Genomic DNA, 23,945 nt, shown 5'->3' with positions numbered 1-23,945 from the left:
CATGATGGATGCTGATTTCAATAAAAATATGGAATATAAGCTGGCCTAATAAAAAATCATGTAACCACTGTTGGTTTGGTGTTTTGTTTTGACAGTCTGGCCAGGTAATGTCCTTTAGGGAAGGAAATCTGCCATCCTGTCTGCTGTGGCTTACATGTGATTCCATACCTACAACGTGGTTGACACTTAACTGTCCACTAGCCATTTGGAGATGGACAGTAAATGCTGGCCTAGTTAGCAAAGTCCATGTCCCATGAATGGATTTTTTTTAAAAAATCTTTAAGGAAGGTCTGGATGTGATAGGCTGGTGTGAAACTGACAGGTCAGTAGATTCTACTGAGCAGGGTGAGAAAGAATACGTTTGGTGTTGTCAAGAATTGCAGAAATAAATTGACCAAAGTGCAGAATGAATAGAGATGAACATGGAAACTCTTTTCTTGCGGTAGAGTCTCTCTGCACCTGCCCAGACCTGAACTGCCCCCTGATGATGTGTTCTCCAATGGAAACCTGCCTTCACCATGTATTTGCATGTGTTTCACATCCCTACCCAGGCCCTTTAAATTTCCACCTCAGTCCCAACACAAATGCATCAGTGATGCGTTCCTCTGACTTCACATGTTGCTCATTAAATTCCACCTGCAGAGTGAGTTCAGCAGCAGCTAAGTGATTGCTCGTAAAGAAACTGCACTAATATTGAGTTGGGTGAGACAGGGTAAAAAGGGAAAGACTACTCCGACTCAAAAGAATAGAGAATGAGCAGGCACAGGTTTAAAGCACTTATTAAAAGAGCAGAAGTGATGAGGTAAAACTCATTTATTGGTGGTTGGGGTCAGGAACACATGGTCAGACTGTATGGTAGCAGCAGATTCAAATGAGATATTCAAAAGAGGATTAGATTGTCATTTGAAAAGGAAGACTATACATGGTTAATAGGAAAAGGCAGTAGAATTGCTTTAATTGAAGTACTCATGGTGGGCTACAGACATGATGGTCTCCTTCTCCTGTGCAAACTGGACCTTTACCCTGATGCATACAACGTTTAGAGATAAGCTGACGGAGCCTCTCTTGAGTAAGAGAAGCCAAAATCTACTATGCCTCAGCAGGCAGGTGAGGTGGCGATTTACATGTGAGTTGTTCTGGTCTGGAAATGCAGTGTACCCAAGAAGCTAGAAGCAAATTGAACAGGGACTTTCCAAAGGGAATTGGAAAGAGCTGGGAGCTGGGTGGAGAGCAGGGAGAGTGGTGTTAATTGGATTGCAGATTGAGAGAACAGGAGGAATAGGTGAAATGGCCTCCACTTCTGACAAAGGGAGAGGTGTAATGAAAAGGTTGCAAAGATGTGCAGGTCAGGTGAATTGGCCATGCTAAATTGCCCGTAGTGTTAGGTAAAGTGTAGGGGTATGGGTGGGTACGCTTCGGCGGGGCGGTGTGGACTTGTTGGGCCGAAGGGCCTGTTTCCACACTGTAAGTAATCTAATCTAATCTAAAAAAAAACACCTAGGGGTGCAGGTACATAATTCCCTGAAAGTGGTGTCACAGGTAGACAGGACGGTGAATAATGCATTTGGTACACTTCCTTCGTTGGTCAAAGCATTGAGTACAGAAGGTGGGATGTCACACTACAGCTGTACGAGACATTGGTGAGACCACATCTGAAATACTGCATACACTCCTGGTTGCCCTGCGAGAGGAAGGGGAGCGTAAAAGGAAAGGGTGCAAAAAGGATTTACAAGGTTGTTACCAAGACTGGAGGGTTTGAGTTACAAGAGGCTAGGACAGTTTTCCCTGGAGTCTGGGAGGTTAAGGGATGATGTGGTTCTGTTCACCGAGCTGGGAAGTGGTGTTGCAGAGGTTTCATCCCCTCTCTAGGTGACATCCTCAGTGCTTGGGAGCCTCCTGTGAAGCGCTTCTGTGATGTTTCCTCCGGCATTTATAGTGGTTTGTATCTGCCGCTTTTGGTTGTCAGTTCCAGCTGTCCGCTGCAGTGGCCGGTATATTGGGTCCAGGTCGATGTGTTTGTTGATAGAGTCTGTGGATGAGTGCCGTGCCTCGAGGAATTCCCTGGCTGTTCTCTGTTTGGCTTGTCCTATAATGGTAGTGTTGTCCCAGTCGAATTCATGTTGCTTGTCATCTGAGTGTGTGGCTACTAAGGATAGCTGGTCGTGTCGTTTCGTGGCTAGTTGGTGTATGACAACACCCTTATGACAAGCAACATGAATTCGACTGGGACAACACTACTATCATAGGACAAGCCAAACAGAGAACAGCCAGGGAATTCCTAGAGGCATGGCACTCATCCACAGATTCAATCAATAAGCACATTGACCTGGACCCAATATACCGGCCACTGCAGCGGACAGCTGGAACTGACAACCTGAAGCGGCAGGTACAAACCACTATAAATGCCGGAGGAAACATCACAGAAGCGCTTCACAGGAGGCTCCCAAGTACTGAGGATGTCACCTAGACAGGGGACAAAACATCTGTAACACAATTCCCAGCTCGGTGAACAGAACCACAACAATAAGCACCCGAGCTACAAATCTTCTCCCAAACTTTGGTTAAGGGGTGACCTTATAAAGCCAAGAGAGATAAGGTAAAGAGCCAAGGTCTTTTCCCAAGGGTGGGGGAATCCAAAGCTACAGGGCACAGGTTTAAGGTAAGGGGGATAGATTTAAAAGGGGGGAACTTTTTAACACAGAGGGTAGTGCATGTCGAGAATGAGCTACCAAAGGAAGTGACAGAACTGAGTGCAATTACAACATTTAAAAAGTCATTTAGGCAGGTTCATGAATAGGAAAGGTTTAGAAGGATATGGCCTAAGGGCAGGCAAATGGGACTACTTAAGGATTTGGAGATGCCGAAACCTTTTTTTAAAAAGTTGCATTCTCAAGATAACTGTTAACAATGGTGACTACTTTAGTTTAGCAAACCTAGTCGGCATGGAGGGGTTGGGCCGAAGGGTCTGTTTCCATACTGTATGACTCAGTGTGCGGGACGGACAGACAGCCCGCTGTGATTCCCCCTGAGCCTCGGGCCGAGCTGGGGAGCTGTAGCTAGCTGTGAGGGCTGTGAGTCTGTCAGGGAGGCGGGGAATTTCCCCCACCTCCCACCTCTTCTCATTCCAAGACTGCCTCCTCCGAGCTCCACGTCGCTCCTAAAGAAAACCAATCACCAGCAGACACACTCCTGCTTGGACTCTCCACCCTATATCGCCTCATGTGAAAATAAACCCAACAGGCAGAGAGAGGGTGAACACACAAATTGTTAGTGGGGTTATAAACTGCTGAGGTGGAGGAATCAGCTGGACTCTGTGTAAGCCCCGGGAACCTGCCTGCTTACAGTATTTCCTACTCTACCCTCCCTCAACTCTCGCGGCGCTGAAGGGAGCAGTGGTTCCGATCAGAAACCTCCAACAACACCCAGAGGAAGCATCAAGCTCGACCCTAAAGAAGTACCGGGTATGGGGACGAATGAGGAAACGGTGACCCTGCTCATCAAAACTCCGAACCAAAAACACGAGGATCAGCGTGTCCAGGCAGATCCAGGCTGGACGGTGAAGAGCCTGAAATCCTATCTCCGAGAGAACCACCCGAGTCACCCAGTAAGTCCGCTCGGGAAGAGGGAGGGAGACAGAGACAGAGCCCGAGCCCGAGGGTGGGGTAAACTGCAAACAACAAATGTTAGAGATCACAGCAGGGTGTGGGTGGGGTGCATTTAACAGAGCGGCGGATGTTTTAACTTTCCCACCAGCCGAGGAAGTGGACACGCAGTTTATTGTTGATGTTAATGATGAGGGCTCCTTTCAAGGACTGAAGTCTAAAGTTTGTTTTCCATTAGTTTGCTGCCCCCCCCCCCCTTCCGGTTCCTACTTGTAAATCTGCCTGACATTCGATCTTTAACCATGTCCTCATCAAGACTCAAGAAATTCTCAGCAGGGCCAAGCAGCGAGTGTGAAATATTTTTAGCGGGGCTGGTAAATCCAGGGTTAAACAGTAAACTTTTGTCAGCTGCCCTGGTGTTCGACTGCCCGTGTTGGTAGGCGGAAGGGTGCGAGTATATAAGTATTAACTTTACATTTGAACTACATTTTACAGTTTCTCTACATTAAGAGTTTGTTGTTTTTCTTCCAATGGACCATAAATGCTAAAATTAACTCTTTAATACCAGAAGCTATCCAACCTGTTTTTTTATTGTCAAATACGTGTTACCCGAACTCTTCCGTGCTCTGAGCCCTGTCTGAAATGACGACTGTATGTGGAAGGTAAGAGCCGGAAGTGCTTTAGGTTTAGCGTGTATCACAAAGTTTGGCTGGACTGTGACTCATGAGGGTGTGGAAACTTCTCCACTCCAAGTGCAAGATGCTTACCCATTCCAGTGTCACTGTTGCTGTGGCTACATTGTATTTCCCGCCCAATATCCAGCTCTCTGAACCTCAGGATTCTAAGATGGCATGGAAACCTACTTCCCTGATTTGTCCTCTATCTCAATAACTGAGTTAGAATTGTTAATTTATGCAGAACCATCGATTTTAAAAAAAATCAACATTAGTTTCTATGATAACTTCATTCAGACAATAAGCAGATGAAGCACAGTCTTGGAAAATCCCAGACTTAATTCCCAATCTATGGTGCATCCCAGCAAAGTGACACTAGTGAATGTTTGTTTAGCTTTGGTGTAGCTGGGTGAGACAAGTTTTCCTTGTTAATAGGTTGGATGTGGGTGTTGCTGGCTAGGCCAGCACTTCACACTCATGTATGATTCCCTTTTGAGAAGGTGGTGGTGAACTGCCCTCCTTAAACATTTGGTGCAGGTGGACCCACAATGCTATTAGGAAGGGAGCTCCAGGATTTTGACCCAGCTGTAGTGAAGCTACAGTGATATTTTCAAGTCAGGATGGTGAGTAGCTTGGAGGATGAAGTTAAGTTCAGGTTCTGTTTCTTATGATTTCACCTTCCTGAGAATCCTCTGTCCAGTTTTCAAATGAGAACAGAATGGCTGTAACGTCCACATAGTTCAGCAACAACTATACACAAGATAACAGGGGATGTAATGGCTTAGTGGTATTATTGCTTGACTGTTAAACTGGAGACCCAAGTTCAAATTCTGCCACAGTTGAATTCACTTTTTAAAAAAATCTGGAATTGAGTGTAATGATGACCGTGGATCCATTGTCAATGTTAAAAAAAAACAGTCTCATCCGGGTCACTTTAAGGAACTGCTACCCTTGCCTGGCCTACGTGTAACTCCAGACCCGCACAAACTACCCTCTGGCCAATTGAGGATAATTTAGCCAATGATGCCCTCCTCCCATGAATGAGTCAAAAACATTGGGTGAGGTATTGGAAGGCTGCAGGAATCCACATACGCTGAATGGAGGGGAGTGGGAAATAAATAACAGTAATACATTGTAGAAAACTGTCACACTACTATAGCAATGTTATATCTGCTGCCATACAACTGAAGCACAATGTAGCATTGCAGAATCTAAAACTGAAACAGTCTACCCATCTGTTTCAAGAATATTGCCACTCTGAAAACTTTACAGTGTCAATGACCGTTTGAGCTCTGATTAAAATGTGCAGTGCTGATTTAAAGTTGACAGATTGTATTCAGAGACGAATGCTTTTACCTTTTAGGCTACATGTTGTAATTTGTCAGTGGCTGGCAGATAGTAACTGGGGGACTTTCACCCAGGTTTCACATTCTGGGATCAAATGGAGTGAAATGTCTCATCTGTTGACACTCAGTGCAAGTGTAAAAACCTGAAATTTCCAGTTATGCTGTTGCTGACTTCTCTTTCAAAACTGAGTAGGAAAATAAATTCTTTTTTTTAACTTTAGTACAATATATCCAGTCTGAAATGATTTTGGCAGATGTGTAACAACTAGTAGCTCTCACTAATATTGTGGAGATACTTTTTCTCCAGGAACAAGCCAGGCTGTGAGAGGGCAGATTATATAATTGTTATTTTTCATGTGTAAATGGACATTATCCAAAGGTTTTCTATGCTCAGCATGATACTTTCCACTTCCCTGAGTAATTAACCCCGCCCCCCCCAGCCGTGTAATGTTCAGAGTTATTTCTGGTCGCACCAGCAGGATAAACGTTTAAATTGAACTGATGGATGCATCCTAACATCTACTGTGATGGCCCTTTTAAAACACATGCATTTCTTCAAGGCAAATATTGAGTAATCTCCACTGTGTGCTGACATCGATTTCGAAGCTACTTGGATGCTGCCTGAACTGCTGTGCTCTTCCAGCACCACTAATCCAGAATCTGGTTTCCAGCATCTGCAGTCGTTGTTTTTACCGACCTGACTGAAAACTGCTGATGTAAATGAATAGTTAAAATATAGACAACCCATTTGTTAATAAATCACCTGATACTTGGAATGTAACATTCTTCACCACAAACAATTGTTAAAGCAAAGTCTGAATTTTGAAAGAATGAAATCTGGTAATGTTAATATATTAATGTAGCGAATAAGCATAGCAGAAAGGTTGAATTAAACCAGTGGCTTACAGGCAAAGACAGTGAAACAGAATGTTGTTCTACTCTATAATGTGTCGCTTTGGAATTCTAGCATCTCTACAGTGCAGATAGAAGCCCGTTGGCCAATAGAGTCTGCACCAACCCTCGGAACACCAACCCACCCTATCCCTGTAACCTCATAGCCTGCCTGTCCTTGGACGATACAGGAGAATTTAACATGGCCCTGTCCACCTAACCTGTACATGTTTGGACTGTGGGAGAAAAGCATAACACCCAGAGGAAACCCATGCAGACACAGGGAGAATGTGTACACTCCACACGAACAATCACTCAAGGCTGGGATCGAATCCAGGTCCCTGTCACTGAGATATATCGAAGCCAAGTATGTTTCATACATACATGCATCATAATATTTCACCACTTTGCAATTTTCCAAACCTTCTTTTCATTTAGTGCAAGGTGTTTTAGTTGCTGTCAGTACACTTGTAGAGTTCAAAGCAAAGTTTAAACAAAACTTTTAGATGGAGCTTCCAGACAGTTGGCACTGTGTCTGCTATTGCCATGCTGCCAGGTGGCTCAGTACTAATGCTACTTCTATATTGGTATGCATTGTGCCACAGTTTCCTTATTTGTTTGTGTCATTTGATGTTTGGACAGAATTCCATTGGGTGCACTCTTGTGATTCTGAGTATTGTTTATCTCCCAGCTTCTGCCTGTTAGAAAGTGAGACAGTTGAAATTGAATGCAATCCATTGAATCTCACACACAAACTTGTTTTTAATGCTTTGAAAGTGAATATATTGAGCTAAGACATGTTATTCTCACCTATCTCTGCTGACAACAGTAGCTGCTTTTCCCAATGTCCCAAGTAAATTGGTCTTCATTCCTGATGAAGGGCTGACCTGCTGTGTTTTTTCCAGCACCACTCTAATCTTGACTTCCTCCCTCAAAGACCCTAACCATATAATTCATAAATTGATTGCATATCAAGATCTGCAAGAAAGTAAATGACCAAAGACAGGCTATTTCTTCTTTTCTTTGTGCCTACGACTAATATCCCTATTCTGTCAGTATTTGCCTAATGCCTGTGACTGCATTTCAAAAAATAGCATGGAACACTTTACATTTCCATGAAACACTGGTAAGGTGCAATTATAGATGCAAGTCTGTCTGTCTGTTTGAGGCCCTGTGTAAAAATAGCCTAAGGCAGCACTAGTTGTTAGCACTTGGTGCTTACAGTTTAACATCCCTAGGATCACTGAATTGAATCAGCTTTTTGACTGTTTTGTTTGGAATAAACGTTATGTAGCATCTTCACATTTCTCCCAGTGTGTTTTAAAAGTGCCTTGTTGTTTAATCTTTTATGAAGTGCTATGATCATATTGGTGGGGTTTATCATAAATGCCAAATTCAGAGGCAATCAGGAGTGAATCCAAAGACCACTGTGTATATGGCAGTTTAAATTTAAGGCGTGTCTTTGGGATTTGCAGAGGATTGGAAGCAACTTGGCGCATCCAGAGCCAATTGTGTCTGTGTCTGATCATCTCTTGAATATGTTTGCTTTTTCAGACTGAATCTGAGCAACGGCTGATTTATTCAGGGAAGCTGCTGCCTGACCATCTCTTAGTGAGAGACGTGTTGCGAAAGGTCAGTACTGTTGGATGTGAGAAAACATTGCCTCTCACTAAATGGGTTGTGTGGTTCAGAAGAATTTAATGTCTGCATGTATCTTTTTTTTTGAAAGACATAACTGCTGAGTTCAGTGTTCTGCTTTTGGAACTATTTATTGTTTCTTTTTTTTTTAACGTGTTGCTAACAGGAGTAGAGACAACTCGAGAGATAGAGAGAGAACTCTTTTGCCCTCCCTTTTAAAGTATCTTGAGATGATCTTATTGATGCACAAAACACCACAGGGTAGATGCTGAGAAAGTGTCTTGCAATGAGTGATATCTAAGCCAGGGTCACTCATTTGAAATGAGGAGTAGAGCAATTCTTTACCCCAGAGAAGTTTAGAAACTGGATCATTGAGTATGTTTAAGCTTGAGATAGATTTTTGTCCTCCAGGAGAGTTGATGTGATGGAGAATAGACAGAGGTGAGATCAAATCAGTTACACTGATATTTAGTGGCTGAGTAGGCCATAGGAGCCATATGATTCACCTCTTATTTCTTGCATTCAAACTGAATTTACTCAGTTCATAACCCTTGAATCTGCAAACTCCTGATTCAGACGTGCAAGTCCCATCAGAAGACCCTGGACACATTATTTAGGTTGACATTCCTGTGCAGGGCCGAGACAAGACTGAACTGTGAGGTACCATTTTTCACGAGATGTTTGTGATCTCAGACCAGACTCCCCAAGTCGAATTACTGCGCAGTTAGGGGTGAGTGACATTTTGTATACAATGACCAGACTTTGAAATGAGAGTTCTTTACTAACAAAATAAAACTGCAGAACTCTACAGCTTTCAAACCGAAGAATTTTTTAACTGTACAATAGTGAACAAAGCGAACAAACATTAATGTTTAACTTATACTCTGAGACTAAACATGAAGTAAACATTAATTAACAAGAAAACCGTGTTTGAAACCATCACAAGCTGTACAAATGGCAGAACTAAGTCAGATGTCATGAATTGTTTATAACCCACGTAGATGAGTGATCCACAAGTAACAAAAGATTGCTAAAACTCCATCTGTCTCATGGGGGATTACAGCTCCTCTTCCTTGAAAATCTGGCCTCTGTCATCCCTCTAAAGGTGCTTCATCTTGGACTACCCCAGTGACTGGGAGATGAGCAAATTCTTCTGCCTAGATGGCATGCTGTTGGATTCACAAGGCTCCTTATCTGATTGCAGTTCCGCTCTGCTGGGGGCTACTCTGAGCAGAATCCCACTGCCGAGGGTGTCTTGCTTTCATCCACTCCTTAATACCCAACAGCAGCTTACTGGCCTTTTATTTTGCCTAATTGCTAACTCGCTAGCAGACCACCTTGTTTAAACTCCCATTGAGCTGACAAATGTCCAGGGCATCTCTGTGCCCAGCAGCATGGAGTCAGCAATCCTTCACCACCACTTCTGGCCCTGAGCAGCTTCCTTGAGCTTTAACTGCATGGAGCTTCTTCCCCTGCTCCTGACTAACTCTATAACTAACTGTTCGCTAATGGCCTCACTGATCCTAGTGAACCATTAATACATCCCAATAAGGGTTCTGTCACTGTTCGCAGACAAAATTGAAGGCAGCGCCCATTGGAACGTTCTGTTCCTTGCACATGATCATCTCCAGTTCACCAACTGTGCCTGTCTATAGATGTACGCAGACAAAAGAAAACTCATTGTTAAAGATTCTCAGATGGATTCCGTGGCAATATTTGATCCTAAGCCAGTATCACTAAAACAAACTAATGATTAATCTAATGTATGCAAGTAGCTTCTCTCTTGTATCCCTAATGTCTGTCTGCTATCTCCAAGGCATGTGTCAGGAATGCTCTTGCTTTGCCTGGATAATCATGGCTACAAAGAACATTCAAAGCTTGATGTCATTCAGGATAAAGCTACCTGTTTGGCACTGACCCACCCTCATTAACGTGCACTCCCTCCACTGGTGGGCTGTGGCTATTGTCTACTATATCCACAATGTCTTACCCCTCCTTTAGAAAGACTTTCTGAACCATGACCTCTACCAGCTAGATGGGCAAGGGCAGAAGATGCATGGGAACACCATCACCTGCAAGTTCCCCTCCAAGCCCCACACTGGCCTAAATTGGCACCAGAGCACGGTTCTTTCATCATCACTGGATCAAAATCCTTGAAATCCCTCCATACCAGCACTCTGGGTTTATCTCCACCATGTGGGCTGTAGTGGTTCAGGGAGGCAGCTCACTGCCACCTTCCTGAGGGCAGTTAGTGATGGGGAGCAATAGTTGGCCGAGCCAGCAATGCCCACATCCCATGAAAGAATGCAACACCATTAAATGTCAGATTTCCTCCATTAAGACTCTAAACATACTACTTAAAGTACTCCATTGGCAGTGAAGCATTCCAAAATCTCCTGAACATAAAAGGGCACTGTAGAAACACATGTTGGCTCTTCTCTCCATTCTTGTAATGTGTAAGCATTAACTCCATAGTGTGAAGGCATGCTGAGTGTTGAGACTGAAAGGATGAGGTGTTACTTTGAAGTGCTAACATTTAACGAGTATGGTTCAGTTGAATGTCTGTTGCTTCTCAAGGTGATGTTAGTACAATGAATTAACCAATTGACATATATGGTGTCAGTGTGCAGTACTGTCAGTTCAGCAATAGTACAGATTAGGCAACGTTCCCTGGCACAGTTTAACTTTAGTGACAATCCCTAAGCACTAATGAGTCTTTCAAACACCTACGTCCTTTCCAGCCGTCGGAATTATACAATGGTCTTGTGATTGCTAAGAACGTGTTTGAATTGGCTTAAGCTGCTATCTGATTAGTGGAGAAATTATTTTTATTTTTAGGGCTGGATTTCATCCAGGTATGAGGGTTTGTCAGCTGAAATGTTAAACATGTCATACATTGGTGATTTACTAGTGGTGGTTAATGTGGGGGAGAAAAGAAATCCAGGGTGATTTGGTAATGGGAGGAAAAATACTTAAACATAGTTTATTTTGTTGTTGAGCTAGTCACCCAGCTTAATCTGTTCACTGCTCCCTGACCTGAAACCATATCTAAGTCATGCTGTACCAGATAAAAATCAGCAGTTAGTACCTGGTATGTGTTCTTTATGATTAAATTCATGGATGTGGGTTATAAAAACACCCTGGTACCAGATAAAATAAACTAAACATATTTTCTTTAAATTATATTAGAACTAGGTTTTATTGTCACATGTAGTCAAGTACAGGGATACAGGAATACAGTGAAAAGTTTACAAAGTCGCCATTCATGGCGCTATCTTAGGTACAAGGTACCTAGGTCCAAAATCATAGAATCCCTATGGTGTGGAAACAGGCCATTTGGCTCAATAAGTTCACATCAACCCTCTGAGCGTATTCCAACTAGACCCATTCCCCTACCCTATCATCTACATTTTATCTCTGACTAATGTACCTAATCTACACCTCCCTGAACCCAATGGGCAATTTAGCGTGACCAATTCCCCTAATCTGCACATCTTCAGTAAATCTTAAGTAAAAAAGAGAAAAAGAAATGTTAAAAGTTCAACATTACTTCACCTAACATTCAGATATTAGTTATTTATAAATTTCTTCCTCAGCAGAAACTATAATTATTTACATTAAGGACACCATTTAAAAATCTTTTTGGATGTCTTGCAGGCCTGTTTCTCTCTCTCTCTCTCTCAGCCTCCAAAAGTATCTAGGGTGGGTCTTGCATTAATTATCTTGTTGTTTCATCCATCTCCTGCAGAATGAACAATACCACGTCCTTCACCTGGTCTGTAATTCAAGAAGTGGAGCTGAAGCGACTCAGGCAGTAAATATGAAGGTAAAAGAAAGAAAGCAGTGGGGTTGGTTAGCATGCCCTGACAAACACTCCCATTGGCATCACTATTTAAGTTTGACTGGACTAAAATGAGAGAACGTGCAAGTACCACACTGTTGTATAATTGCATGTGACTGCTATAGTATCTACAAAATAGAACCTAAGAACATCCGCTAGTTCACATTAGTGCAGGAAACTGGGCATCAGAGAAAATTCTTCTCCATTCCACCTCCTTCATGACATGGTCACAAAGGCCTAGATGGGTCTTTTTGATTTGTGCTAATCTCATGTTGCCTTACATATTAAGTTAATCATTAATTCCTCACCCGTTGTTCATTTGGTTAATGGTCAGGGTGGTGAGTGAACAAACCGCCCCATCTGTCACCACTTGTGCAGCTCTTCCCATTCCTGAGCTGGGAAATTATGGGCACCAGACTGGAGCAGCGGTGAATTATCAACTGAAATAGAATGAGTGAATGTGTCACCACTCTCCTGCTGTTTAGACTTGACTCTTCTAAGCTGTATACTCTCATGTTAAGACTGGAAGTTTTGCGACTATCATTCAAGCTGAATTTTCCTGCTCCACTCCTCAGTTCTGATTCTGACAAACCTAGCTCCAGAGATTTGAGCAGGTAAGCTCTGCTGATTTTTCAGTGGCAAAACTGCAGTATGTTGATGAATTGGATTCAACAGTGTTGCTGCTTCATCAGAAATGGGAATGTTCACAATGATTATATCATGTTCAGTGATGTCGCTTTTCCTCTGATACTGGAGTAGTCCATGTCCATATGCAGATATGCCAGTTTGGGCTGACAATAGACAATTTGACTGGCACTTGTGTTGTACAATGATCATCTCGATCTCCAGTAAGAGAAAATCTAACCATTACCCATCACATTCAATGGCTGCTTCATCATTGAATACTCCCACAATCAACATCCTGGAGGCTATCATTGTCCAGTAACCAAACTGGACTAGCCACCACACTGTGTGGCTACAAGAGTAGGCCAGAGGATGCTCAACAATATTGCTCAAGAAGCTTGGTACCGTTGAGGACAAAGCCGCTTGCTTGATTGACACCACGTTCAGTTCCTTCACTACCTGATGCTCAGTTGCAGCAATGTGCACTACCTACAAGATTGACATAGAAACTTGCCAAAGATCCTCAGACCACAACCACTTCCATCTAGAAGGACAAGGGCAGCAGATAGATGGGGAGACCATCGCATTCAAATTCCCCTCCAAGCCACTCCCCATCCTGACCTGGAAATATATTGACGTACTTCGTGTCGCAGTGATGGTTGAAGAAGGCAACTCAGCATCACTTTCTCAAGGGCATCTAGGAGCTGGCCCAGCCACCGATACCCATATCCCACGTGTATTGTAACAATACATTGAACCAAGACCCCTTCTGTCCCTGAGATCAATGTAAAAAATCCCTCGGTAGAATTTGAGGGACTGGGAAGTTCCCTCAGCTGATGTTTATTACGTCCTTTATCGATGTCACCATTAACTGCTGTTCAGCTCATTGGTTTTCATGGTTGCTTGATGTGTGGAGATTGACTGACCAACCGACCGCCTTGTTTTACTTACAAAGCAACTAACGATGCGTTTCAGATACAGCTAACTGGGCTGACCTGAGAGGTGGAAGGCATTATATACACATGGGTGTGTACCTCCTGGATAGATCCTTCAAATCTACTATTGATGGCAAAATTTTCAGGAGCTGGATGTCTGCTCAGAGCTGCCTCTGTAAATTCCTTTAACTCTTTTATGAAGCCACCTGCAAATCCTCTCTTTGAACAAGTCTGTTCCATTTTTTTCTGACCTCCACCAAGGTTTAACAGGAATTACTTCCTCCTCAAAGTTCGTCAGTCACTATTCTACATACAAAGTACCACATAAACATAGGCTTCTGCTAATCCCACGTTTGTTCCTGATTATATATTCTCTTTAAGAAAAGATCAGGCTCTGCGTTACAGATTTCATATTTTTTTAAAATCTGTGACAATGGGAATGTTTAGTTTGAACTGGAATTGAATGGTGCAGGGTTGAGGTACGAAGAGCATATAAAGAGATATAAATTCAAGGCTTCATTCCTCCATTCCTCTATGCAATAGAGGAAAAGAAATATCCCAGCTATTAAGATGCGGCACAGAGAAAAGCAGTTGGAGGCGTGTGAAACTTCTCACTTTCTGCTTTGAACTGTCATAAAAGCCACCCACAGGATAACAGGTGCAGTGCCAAGTGCAGACAAACTTATTTTCAACAAATGTTGTTCCCTGATCTGAAGATTTGCATACTTGTGGTAGTTCAAAATGTCCAGCTGTGTCATGAGTTGAGGGCAACCTATTTATATCCTAATTGGTTTTGGTCTTACACTGAAATCCTACAGAGACAACATCTAATTGGGAGTTGTTGGCATTCTGAGTCTTAGTGTTTAATTTTTAGTTTATCTCCTGTGCTTTGGGCTTTAAATAAATCAAATTTTTAAATGAATTTAACCATTGTCATAAGATAAAAAATTTGGCACTGCTTAAAAATATGAAACCAGCAATGGTGTATCGACAGCCTGCTTATTGACTTCAGTGGAGTAGAAAATCAGACCAAGTTTAGAAACAGTTGCTCTTGCCCAAGTTTAACCTTGCACTATTGAGGCTTGTGGTTGAGGATACAGAGTCGAGGCCTTTGAGTGTCCAACCTTAAACAAACTGTTTGGTCAAGTGCAGAGGGTCCAGTTCAGGATCTGGTTGAGAACTGCACACACAATGACATGATTCTTCGATTCTACTCTTAGTGTTGGAAATCATAGGCTGTGGATCATTCTCTGGAGCAAAAATGGGCAAAGCAGAAAAATTCATCTGAGTTACATTGGATAGGCCAAAGATAACTTTTCCCATGTGTATTTAAAAGTAGAGAGAAGCAAGATGACGGTCAGGGAGTTTGTTTGACATCCACTTGTTCTTCTCTTGTTTGTTTTCTCTACAAAGCAGGTTGCCTTACTTTGTTTTTGTCCTTCTATAAACAGGAAGCAGCTGCACCTACAGCCTCTGGCCAGGAGACCCTCACTGTCCCCACATCTGCAGACGGCATTCGGCACAGAGGATCCGGCTCCTTCACTTGGTTGTATGGTGCTTGGTGAGTAGGGTCAGAAGCTTATGCATCACTGATTTGATGGCTGTATTTGCTTGATGTGTATTAAATCAGCTCTTTGATTTGTCATTGATAGGCCGCCAGGAGAAGAGCTCCAGAGGCCAGCGGGAATGTCTGGTCTCGCTGCTTACAATCTGTACAGCTCTCAGCAAATTGTTTGGCTCCAGCAGATGTACGCAAGACAGTACTATATGCAGTAGTAAGTATCTCACTTGTCCTGTTCTGTTATCTTGTTCTGTTACCTTTAAAACAGAATTTGAATGTTTTTCTTTGTGATTCTTGCATCACACTGGTCCTCCATTCTGCTACAGTATTGAGAGCTTAGATTGTATTGTTCTAAAGAAGACTATAGTGCTCACACCATTCCTGCGTTATTTGCTAAAGGAGAGATTGTCCCCTGCTGAGTACAGTTAAATAATATGCCCATTATTCTGAGTTACTGTTTTTAAATGTCTATGATTTTGAAGTGTTGTTTCGCACTATTAACCAATTTTAAAAAGCTTACATTTTGGGATTGTCTGTGTCGTGATATTGAAATACCTCAATTCTGGAATGCTGCCAATCAGCTTTTGGGCCTCCACAGGAGCTTTCAGAGTTTTTGGCACCAATTTCTTTTCAGTTTTGTTTTTTCTTTATCCCCGTCCTTTTTCAGTGCATCAGCTATGTAGTTCCACTCTTCATCTTTCTCTCTCCACCACTCCCTCTTCACCCAAAGCAGCCATGCTTCGTGAACCGACCTAAAACGCAGGGTGACTGCACCCTCTAATTTTAAAGTCAATCAGGAAGCAGCCTTACGTGCAGAATTACAGAAGTGTTGGAATGCGGAGAGAGGCCATTCAGCCCAACATGTCTGCACCAGCTCGTCAAACGAGCATCATTACCTCGTGCCAATCTCCTGCTTCTCCCTGTACCCTTGCATATTGTTCTTGTCCAAATAACCATCCAATGTCCTCTTAAATGCATCAATTGAAGCTGCTTTCACATTTCCAGACAGTGCATTTCCAATACCTTAACTACTCGCTGTGTGAATAAGTGTTAACTTTGATCACCTTTCACTACTTTAAATCTATGTCCTCTCGTTCTTGTTTCATTTTCAAGTGAGAACTTCTCCCTTCACACTATCAAAAAGATCTCTATCAGATCCTCTCTTGGCTGCCACGTGTCCAAGGAAGACAGTCCTAACTCCTTCAATTGACCTCATCACTGCAGTTCCTCATCCTTGGGGCCATTCTTGTAAATTGCTTCTGCATTCTGCACTCTGGAATTCTCTTCCCAAAATGCTGTGACGTGATTGGTTGATTTGAAATCTTCAAAGACTAGATACACAGACCACTATTGGGTAAATATAGCAGGGGGGTTGGACCATTTTCCAAATTTGAATGATAAATGGAATTGAAATACAAGCAAAGCATGCTTAAAAAGACCGAATGGTCAACTCCTATTCTCAGTTGCATCTGAAATACTGATGAAAACTGAGCAGAAACTACACCATTCAGTTGGTGTATCTGGTACCAACATCCGACTATTGGAGAGTCCCCATGTGGGGACTACAGGCCTGTGGTGAAGTGGAGGCTTTTTGCCGAGAGAAGAGACATTTGTGAGGTGATCTGACGGATCATGAGGTTGCTGGACAGTCAATGGGGGCAAGTTGCTCCAATCAGCTGGAGGTTTACGAACCGGGGGCAACATGTTAAGGTGATTTGTGTTGAGGCAACAATGACGTGAGGAGAAATCACTTCCTTTCTCAAAGTGAGTGATTGGTATCTTGAATGGAGTGCCTGGCAGAGCCAGATTGAATTGTGACTTTCAATAGAGAATAGCATCTAAAGAAGGGTGGCACAGTGGCTCAGTGGTTAGCACTGCTGCCTCACAGCACCAGGGGCCCCCAGGTTTGATTTCAGCCTCCAGCGACTGTCTGTGGGGAGTTTGCGGATTCTCCCTGTCTCTGCGGGGGTTTCCTCCCATGGTCCAAAGATGTGTGGGTCAGGTGAATTGGTCAAGCTGAATTGCCAGTGTTCAGGGAGGTGAAGGCTAGGTGGGTTAGCCATGGAAAGTGCAAGGTTAAAGGGATAAGGTTGGGGTGGTGGGTCTGGATAGGATGAACTTCGGAGGGTCAGTGTGACTTGATGGGCCGAATGGCCTGCATCCACATTGGAGGGATTCTATCATTCTGTCTGCAGTTTTATGGACTGGGGGCACCTGGGAATCAGGTGGGCACTGGGAACTAATTGAGTTGCACTTGCAGAGTCAGGATGGAACAAATGGCCTCTATAGTTCTGCCTGCGCTGGTGTAGTGCTCAATGCCAAGGGAGATCCACTGGTTCGTTTACCAATAAAGAGTTAGCAGCCCTTTTGATTGAGTCTGAAGTGTCCTTTTGAGACCAGCAAAGGTTTTCAGGTCTCTCTATAAACCTCAGGCTAACTGATCACATTTGGAGAGAGGCAACAATATGCTTCCAGTAGTGACAGCGAGCTGGATATTGTTGGGGTTATCTCTGAATTATGGTTTTTTTTTCGTTCTTTTCCAGCCAGGCTGCAGTCGCTGCTGCAGCTGCCGCCACCCACTCTCGGCAGCATCCAGTGGTCGCCCCAGGGACACCCCCGGTACTCCCCAACCAACCCCCTCTGGTCAACCTTCCAGCAGATCGCAACGCCCCCCTGCCTCAACTCAACAACCCACCGGCCAACCAGAACCTCCGGATGAATGCTCAGGGGGGCCCAGTGATGGACGATGACGATGAGTTGAACCGTGATTGGCTGGACTGGCTGTACCTGGGTGCCCGTGCCTCCTTTTTCCTCAGCATCGTGTACTTCTACTCCTCTCTGAGCCGTGTGGTGTTAGTAGCTAGTGCCATTCTGCTGATATACCTGTAAGTGTTCTGCATCGTCTTGCAGAGTTCTAGTTTAAGCACACTGTGTTCGTATGAGTGAGTGATTGTCGACCCCAGCGTGTCCTGGACCCTCCGAGAATAGATGTTCCAAATTCCCTGGACGACGCTACAGAGAAATAATTATTAGGTTGCTTTACCTGAGTGCTTTCTTTTCAATTTATTAGTTATTGTTATAAAGGGGTCGAGGGAAGGCTGTTTGACTGGATAGTTGGAGCTGTGACATCCTCCAGGATTAAATTGAATCAGTGTTGGCAGCCTGTGTTTGATATCGTGGCATTGCTGACTTGCATTGTTTGCACCTTCATCCATTAGAAAACATTTGAGGCATTGAATCGGGGCTGGGGAGGTAGTGGCTGTTTAAACTGCACCACCTTTTAAAAACAATTGATTTCAATCCTACTCCGAGCATGATTTCCAAAGATCATTACAGATTCTTAGTTTAAAAATCACACAGCACCAGATTGTGGTCCAACAGGTTTAATTGGAAGCAACCAGCTTTCGGAGCGTCGCTCCTTCAACCACCTGATGAAGGAGCAGCGCTCTGAAAGCTCGTGCTTCCAGTTAAACCTGTTGGACCACAATCTGATGTTGTGTGATTTTTAACTTTGTACACCCCAGTCCTACACCAGTACCTCGAAGTCATTACAGATTTGGGCAGCCTTTTTTTTTTAGTCACTATCACTAACCGTATTGAAAACTATTTTTGTTTGAATCATTCGTTGCGAACACCCCCGTCAACCCCCAGGCAACCAAGACTGGGTCAATGCTGTTAAGAAAATTAGAGAAAAGTAGACCCCATAACCCCTCCAGTCTGCTTTACCATTCGATTAGATCATGGTCGATGTGGTCTTGAATTCAAACCTATTTTGTCTGTTCCCCTTAGCCCTTGACATCCCTACAGTTATAGAAAGGAAAATCCCATCTATAGTTCACTAATGGGAAGGAAACAGAGCAGCCTTGAGTAAGTGTCTCATCTGTCTGTGCTGCTGATTCCTGTTTGCCTGCTTAATGAAAATTTCTGTGAACATACTCCGCTGTGTGTTATAGAGTGAAAAGGCCATTCTTTCTGAAGGAATTCACAGCCAAGAATGTCAGGAGTAACCTGAGTGGGCCGGGGGAGTTGGCGTACACAGGGTTTCATTTGATGACGTGGCTTGTTTAAGTTGGCTTGTTTCTATTGTTTACTTTATCCACTCTGACGTTTCGTGGTGAGCTGTGCATAGAAGGGTCAGGGTTCAGTAAACTAAATACCCGAAAGTCTATTATAGCATTATACAGAATTCAGCCCTAAAATGGAGGTCAGTGCCAAATACTACTCTGATTACTGCCTGTATTCGGCTCTGTTAAGTTTCCTTCTAATATTTTTAGTCTTACTTTAAAGGCTGACTAGCTTCAGCCCTGTTTTGAAGTTCTGTATTTGCACTAGAAATAGCAGTGGCTGACACATATATCCATATGGTTTATGCTGTTTAGCATTTTAACACAATTAGTCTTGCTGTCTCCTCTTGACTCAAAATCACCTGTACAGGAAAGAATCATAGACTTTGAGATTTTTTTTCCCTTCTGGGTTACTTGAAAAGGTATTTCTTTTCACCTTGGCTCTGCAACTTGAAGCTGCATACAGAGAGGGAGCTGTTGAAAGAGAGTTGCCTCACTGTTCAGTCCTGAGCTGGTTTTACCTTCCCATTTTTGCCCATTATTGACTTTCCAAGGGTTCAAAGGTCAGGTTGTATTTGGGAGAAAGTGAGGAATGCAGAGAGTCAGTCAGAAAAAAGTGTGAGAAGCACAGCAGGTCAGGCAGCATCCAAGGTGTGAGGGAGTCAATGTTTCAGGCAGAAGCCCTTCATTAGGAATGTGGTAAATCGATCAACAGTTCATTTTACACCTCACCAATTTTCTTTTCTAATAAAATATCAAACAAAGCTTTAGATTTGACCATGCCAGTCGCTGTTGTACCTTCCAATTTGCACGCTATTCAATGGTTTGTTATCTGTTCCTTTTTATTCATAAGTTAATCCATTGCAGATATCTCAGTTGTTGACCAGTCCTGAGGGGCTATGTGTGTGTCTGGTTTGCCTGCTGTCTGAATGTGTGTCCTGACCTGTCCTGTCCTTACAGGCATCGTGCTGGTTGGTTCCTGTTTGGGCACCCAGCACCGGTACAGCCAGCACCAAATGTTGAAGTGCCAGTGGAGGAAGCCAATCCAAACGGTGACCATCAGGAGAATCTGGACAACCAAGATACTGTGCAAGAAGAGGTCAGTGCACTTTTCACATGGTTCAATTGAGTCAAGGATCTGCACTTGAGTATACAGCAGCTGTTAAGGGTTCAAGTCCACCCAGTGTCTTTAAAGTTGTTTAATGTGAGATTCATAATCATAGTTAAGCAAAACCTTTACAATTTTTTTTTGTCAATGTATTTTGAATAGTGCCTTTTGAAGTCATTTGGTGTTTGGAGCAACATTACAACAATCTGCTTGATGTTGAATGGAGATGTCCCAGTGGGGTGGGGCCAGTGGGAAATGAAGTTTCTGCTTTCAGTTGTTCTATTGTGGGGACAGAATTTATCCACTTAAGGGAATTAGAGGAGAATTCAATCATTCCAGGCACAAGTTAAGATGACCCTGACATTCACTTCAACCCCAGGGCATCAATGTGGACTTCAACAGTTTCCTCATTTCCCCTTCCCCCACCTCACCCCAGTTCCAAACTTCCAGCTCAGCACTGTCCCTATGACTTGTCCTACCTGCCTATCTTCTTTTCCACCTATCCACTCTGACCTATCACCTTCATCCCCACCCCCACTCACCTATTGTACTCTATGCTACTTTCTCCCCATCACCACCCTCCTCTAGCTTATCTCTCCACGCTTCAGGCTCTCTGCCTTTATTCCTGATGAAGGGCTTTTGCCCGAAACGTTGATTTTACTGCTCCTCAGATGCTGCCTGAACTGCTGTGCTCTTTCAGCACCACTAATCTAGCATCCATTCTTTGCAAAAGGCCATCCTGGTAGTGGCAGGATTTTCACAAAGGTAAATCTGCTTGAAAAAAGCTCAACAAAACACACTAAGTTGCCTTACAAATGAATTTATTCTATTTGTCAGTTTATGTGGTAGAGCAGGAGATTAAAACTTTGTAAATCACCTTCTCCATTATGACGTTTTAACACCCGTCAATTTGATTTATAATTTCCTTTGATGTTACTAAACCTGCATAAAACACCTTAAATAAATTAGGCTAATGCCCAGCTATGAATGGTCAAGATATTTTTTGTTTCGAGTGGGCTCTACATTAACTTGAAAGATGAGTCCTTCAATGGCTTTGTCCCTTTCAATTTGTAAAGCCTCTCTAAGAACTGTGTTCTTCCAAATCCTTCTCCTTCACATCCCTGGTTTTCTTTATGTCGTTGTTGATAGTCAGCTTACAGCTACCCAGGCCCCCAGTCTTTAAAAACAAAAACAGAAATTGCTGGAAAAGCTCAGCAGGTCTGGCAGCACCTGTGGAGAGAAATTAGAGTTAATGTTTCAGGTCGAGTGAAGGGTTCTGAGGAAGGTTCACACGACCTGAAATGTTAACTCCGATTTCTCTCCGCAGATGCTGCCAGACCCGCTGAGCTTTTCCAGCAATTGTATTTTTGTCTGATTTTTACAGCATCCACAGTCCTTTCAGTCTTTACCCAACCTTTTGAGAATTCTCTTCTTTTTAAACTTCTCCATCCATCTGTCTCCATCTTCCACTTAAACTAAGCTCTCTGTACCCATATGTAGCTCATTGTCAAGTTTTGCCTGACAGTATTCCTGTGAAACATGTTAAGATTTTTTTTTTTGTTTGATGTAAGGAAAGATCCTGTTAGCTGAGAGATTTTTAAAGGATACAGAGTAAACCACGCTCTGCACATCTGATCCAAGTTAAATGATGGTGCTAAGTGTTGCTAATCTGATTTGTTTGGTGTGTCAGTTTCAGAGTGGGCCACCAGATCAAGACGTCGAAGGAGTAAATAACTCTGAAAGCGGTGAGATCACAGAGGCCCCTGTGGCTCCGCAAGCTGAGATGAACAGGACGACACTTGCAAATAGAGCCTGGGTCTTCTTCAAAACCTTCTTTGCCTCGTTGATCCCTGAAGGTCCTCAGGCTGTGGCGAACTAATGTCAGTTGAACTCAGAGCTGCTGTGCCTTTATTTCTAATTTTATTTTTTTTTAAAAGAGAAAAGAAGTGCAATCCTAGTTCAGTGTTTTCCGGGCTTCGTGCAAGAAAATGAAGTCACTGTTTCTGCTGTGACTGGGTGTCTAGATGTGATTCCAAATGGAGCGCAGATTAGTATATGATATAAAATGTAAATTTTGTAAATTATTAGAGGAAAGGTATTATTATAAAATGTGCAATTGAGGCTTTTCTAGTGTGTGAAGCTGCAAATTGGATCACGGAATGACTCCACAGTGTGTTACAACATCTTTATATTCTAACAGCTGTGGTCAGTGACACTTTTTTTTAAATCTCTGCAAGTATGACTTAATACAAAAAGTGCTTATTCCCCTTTTGTGCGAGTTTTATGATGAGCATTTATTGGAAACAGTAACTTGTTTTTTTTTTGCAAAAGTGTGAATTTAGATTTCACGTTGCATAATAAGCACAATAAAAGCATTTTTGATGGAAATACGAACTTCCTTCTTCAGTGTGTCCCTTTGTCTAACCCTCTTTATTTCCTGTTGAAAGATCCTCCGATAGGCAGAGTGTATGCACAATTCTGCTGATATTTTTGTTTCCATTAGCAAATTGCAAAAGTCATGAGTCAAGTCATAAAGCCAGGTACTGTAGATTTCGGTTCAATTTTACTTCCTTTTTAAACTCTAAAATTTTTAATGGATTTGCATGGTTTAAACCAAGATATTACTGCTTGTGAGCAGCTTACTTATCGGCTTTTAGTTGTTGTTGTTAATAGTTCTGGAGCACAAGCTTTCAGTACTGCTACTGGAGTGCTATCAGGGCCTGTAAGCCTTGACGTTTGCAGTGCCTTCAACCATCTCTTGACCTCACCTGGTGTGAATCATATTGGCTGAGGATCGGCATCTGTGGTGCTGGGGACCTCCTGGAGGAGGCTGACATGGACCAGCCACTTCTGGTTGAAAATTGTTGCAAATTCTTCAACTATTTCTTTTGATGTGCTGGCCTTCCCAATCTTTTAAGGATGGGGATATTTGTGGAGCATCCTTCTCCGGTGAATTGTTTAATTGTTAACTGACTTCTGTCTGTGGCAGGACTGCAGAGCTGGTTGTGAAGTTACTTAGTTCTGATCATTGCGTGCTGCATCTGCTGTTTTGACATGATGTTCATTTTCATTTAGCTTCAACAGCTTGGCACTTCACTTTTAGGTATGCCTGGTGCTGCCCTTGCAGTGCTCTCCTGCACTCACCATTGAACCAAGGTTGATGCCCTGGCTTGATGGCAATGGTAGAGTGGGGGATATGCTGGGCTATCGGGCTATAGAACGGGATTGAATACAATTCTTCCGCAGATGACCTATACTGCCTCACGGGCACCCAGTTTTGAGTTGCTCGATTTTATCCCAAATTCAGCACGTTGCCAGCAGCGATGTTGTGGAGGTTGATCGTTGTCCTGGAGTCTCCAGGCCAACGCTGGAAGGTTGCTCAGCATAGTTATAGCAGGTTGGGCCAATGATCTCCATCAGTTTGTTTGCAGCCCACAGCCCAGTGTCCTGTTTCTGCCCCTTGTATTGCTATGCCAAGTTGACCACAACAAGGAGCAGCTCTGGTTAGCACTGCTGCTTCACAGAACAAGGGACATTGGTTCGTTTCCTCCTTAGGGCGACTGTCTGTCTGTAGAGTTTTCACATTCTCTCTACATCTGCATGGGTTTCCTCATGGTGCTCGGGTTTCCTCCCTTGGTCCAAAGATGTACAGGCTGGGTGG

General features: G+C 43.2%; 1 protein-coding gene across 1 annotated transcript; it reads left to right on the top strand.

The window, feature by feature from the left end:
* Positions 1-3,152: 3,152 nt before the first annotated feature.
* herpud1 (homocysteine-inducible, endoplasmic reticulum stress-inducible, ubiquitin-like domain member 1) lies at positions 3,153-22,678 on the top strand. Its single transcript, XM_072547505.1, has 8 exons — positions 3,153-3,604; positions 8,068-8,145; positions 11,900-11,977; positions 15,003-15,112; positions 15,204-15,326; positions 17,656-17,997; positions 20,137-20,275; positions 21,975-22,678. The coding sequence occupies exons 1-8, from the start codon at positions 3,464-3,466 to the stop codon at positions 22,161-22,163; spliced, it is 1,200 nt and encodes a 399-aa protein (XP_072403606.1). The 5' UTR covers positions 3,153-3,463; the 3' UTR covers positions 22,164-22,678.
* The last annotated feature ends 1,267 nt before the right edge of the window (positions 22,679-23,945 follow it).

The sequence above is a fragment of the Chiloscyllium punctatum genome, chromosome 26 (assembly GCF_047496795.1).
Source record: "Chiloscyllium punctatum isolate Juve2018m chromosome 26, sChiPun1.3, whole genome shotgun sequence".
Lineage (NCBI taxonomy): Eukaryota > Metazoa > Chordata > Chondrichthyes > Orectolobiformes > Hemiscylliidae > Chiloscyllium > Chiloscyllium punctatum.
This window is presented reverse-complemented; position numbering and strand designations above follow the sequence as displayed.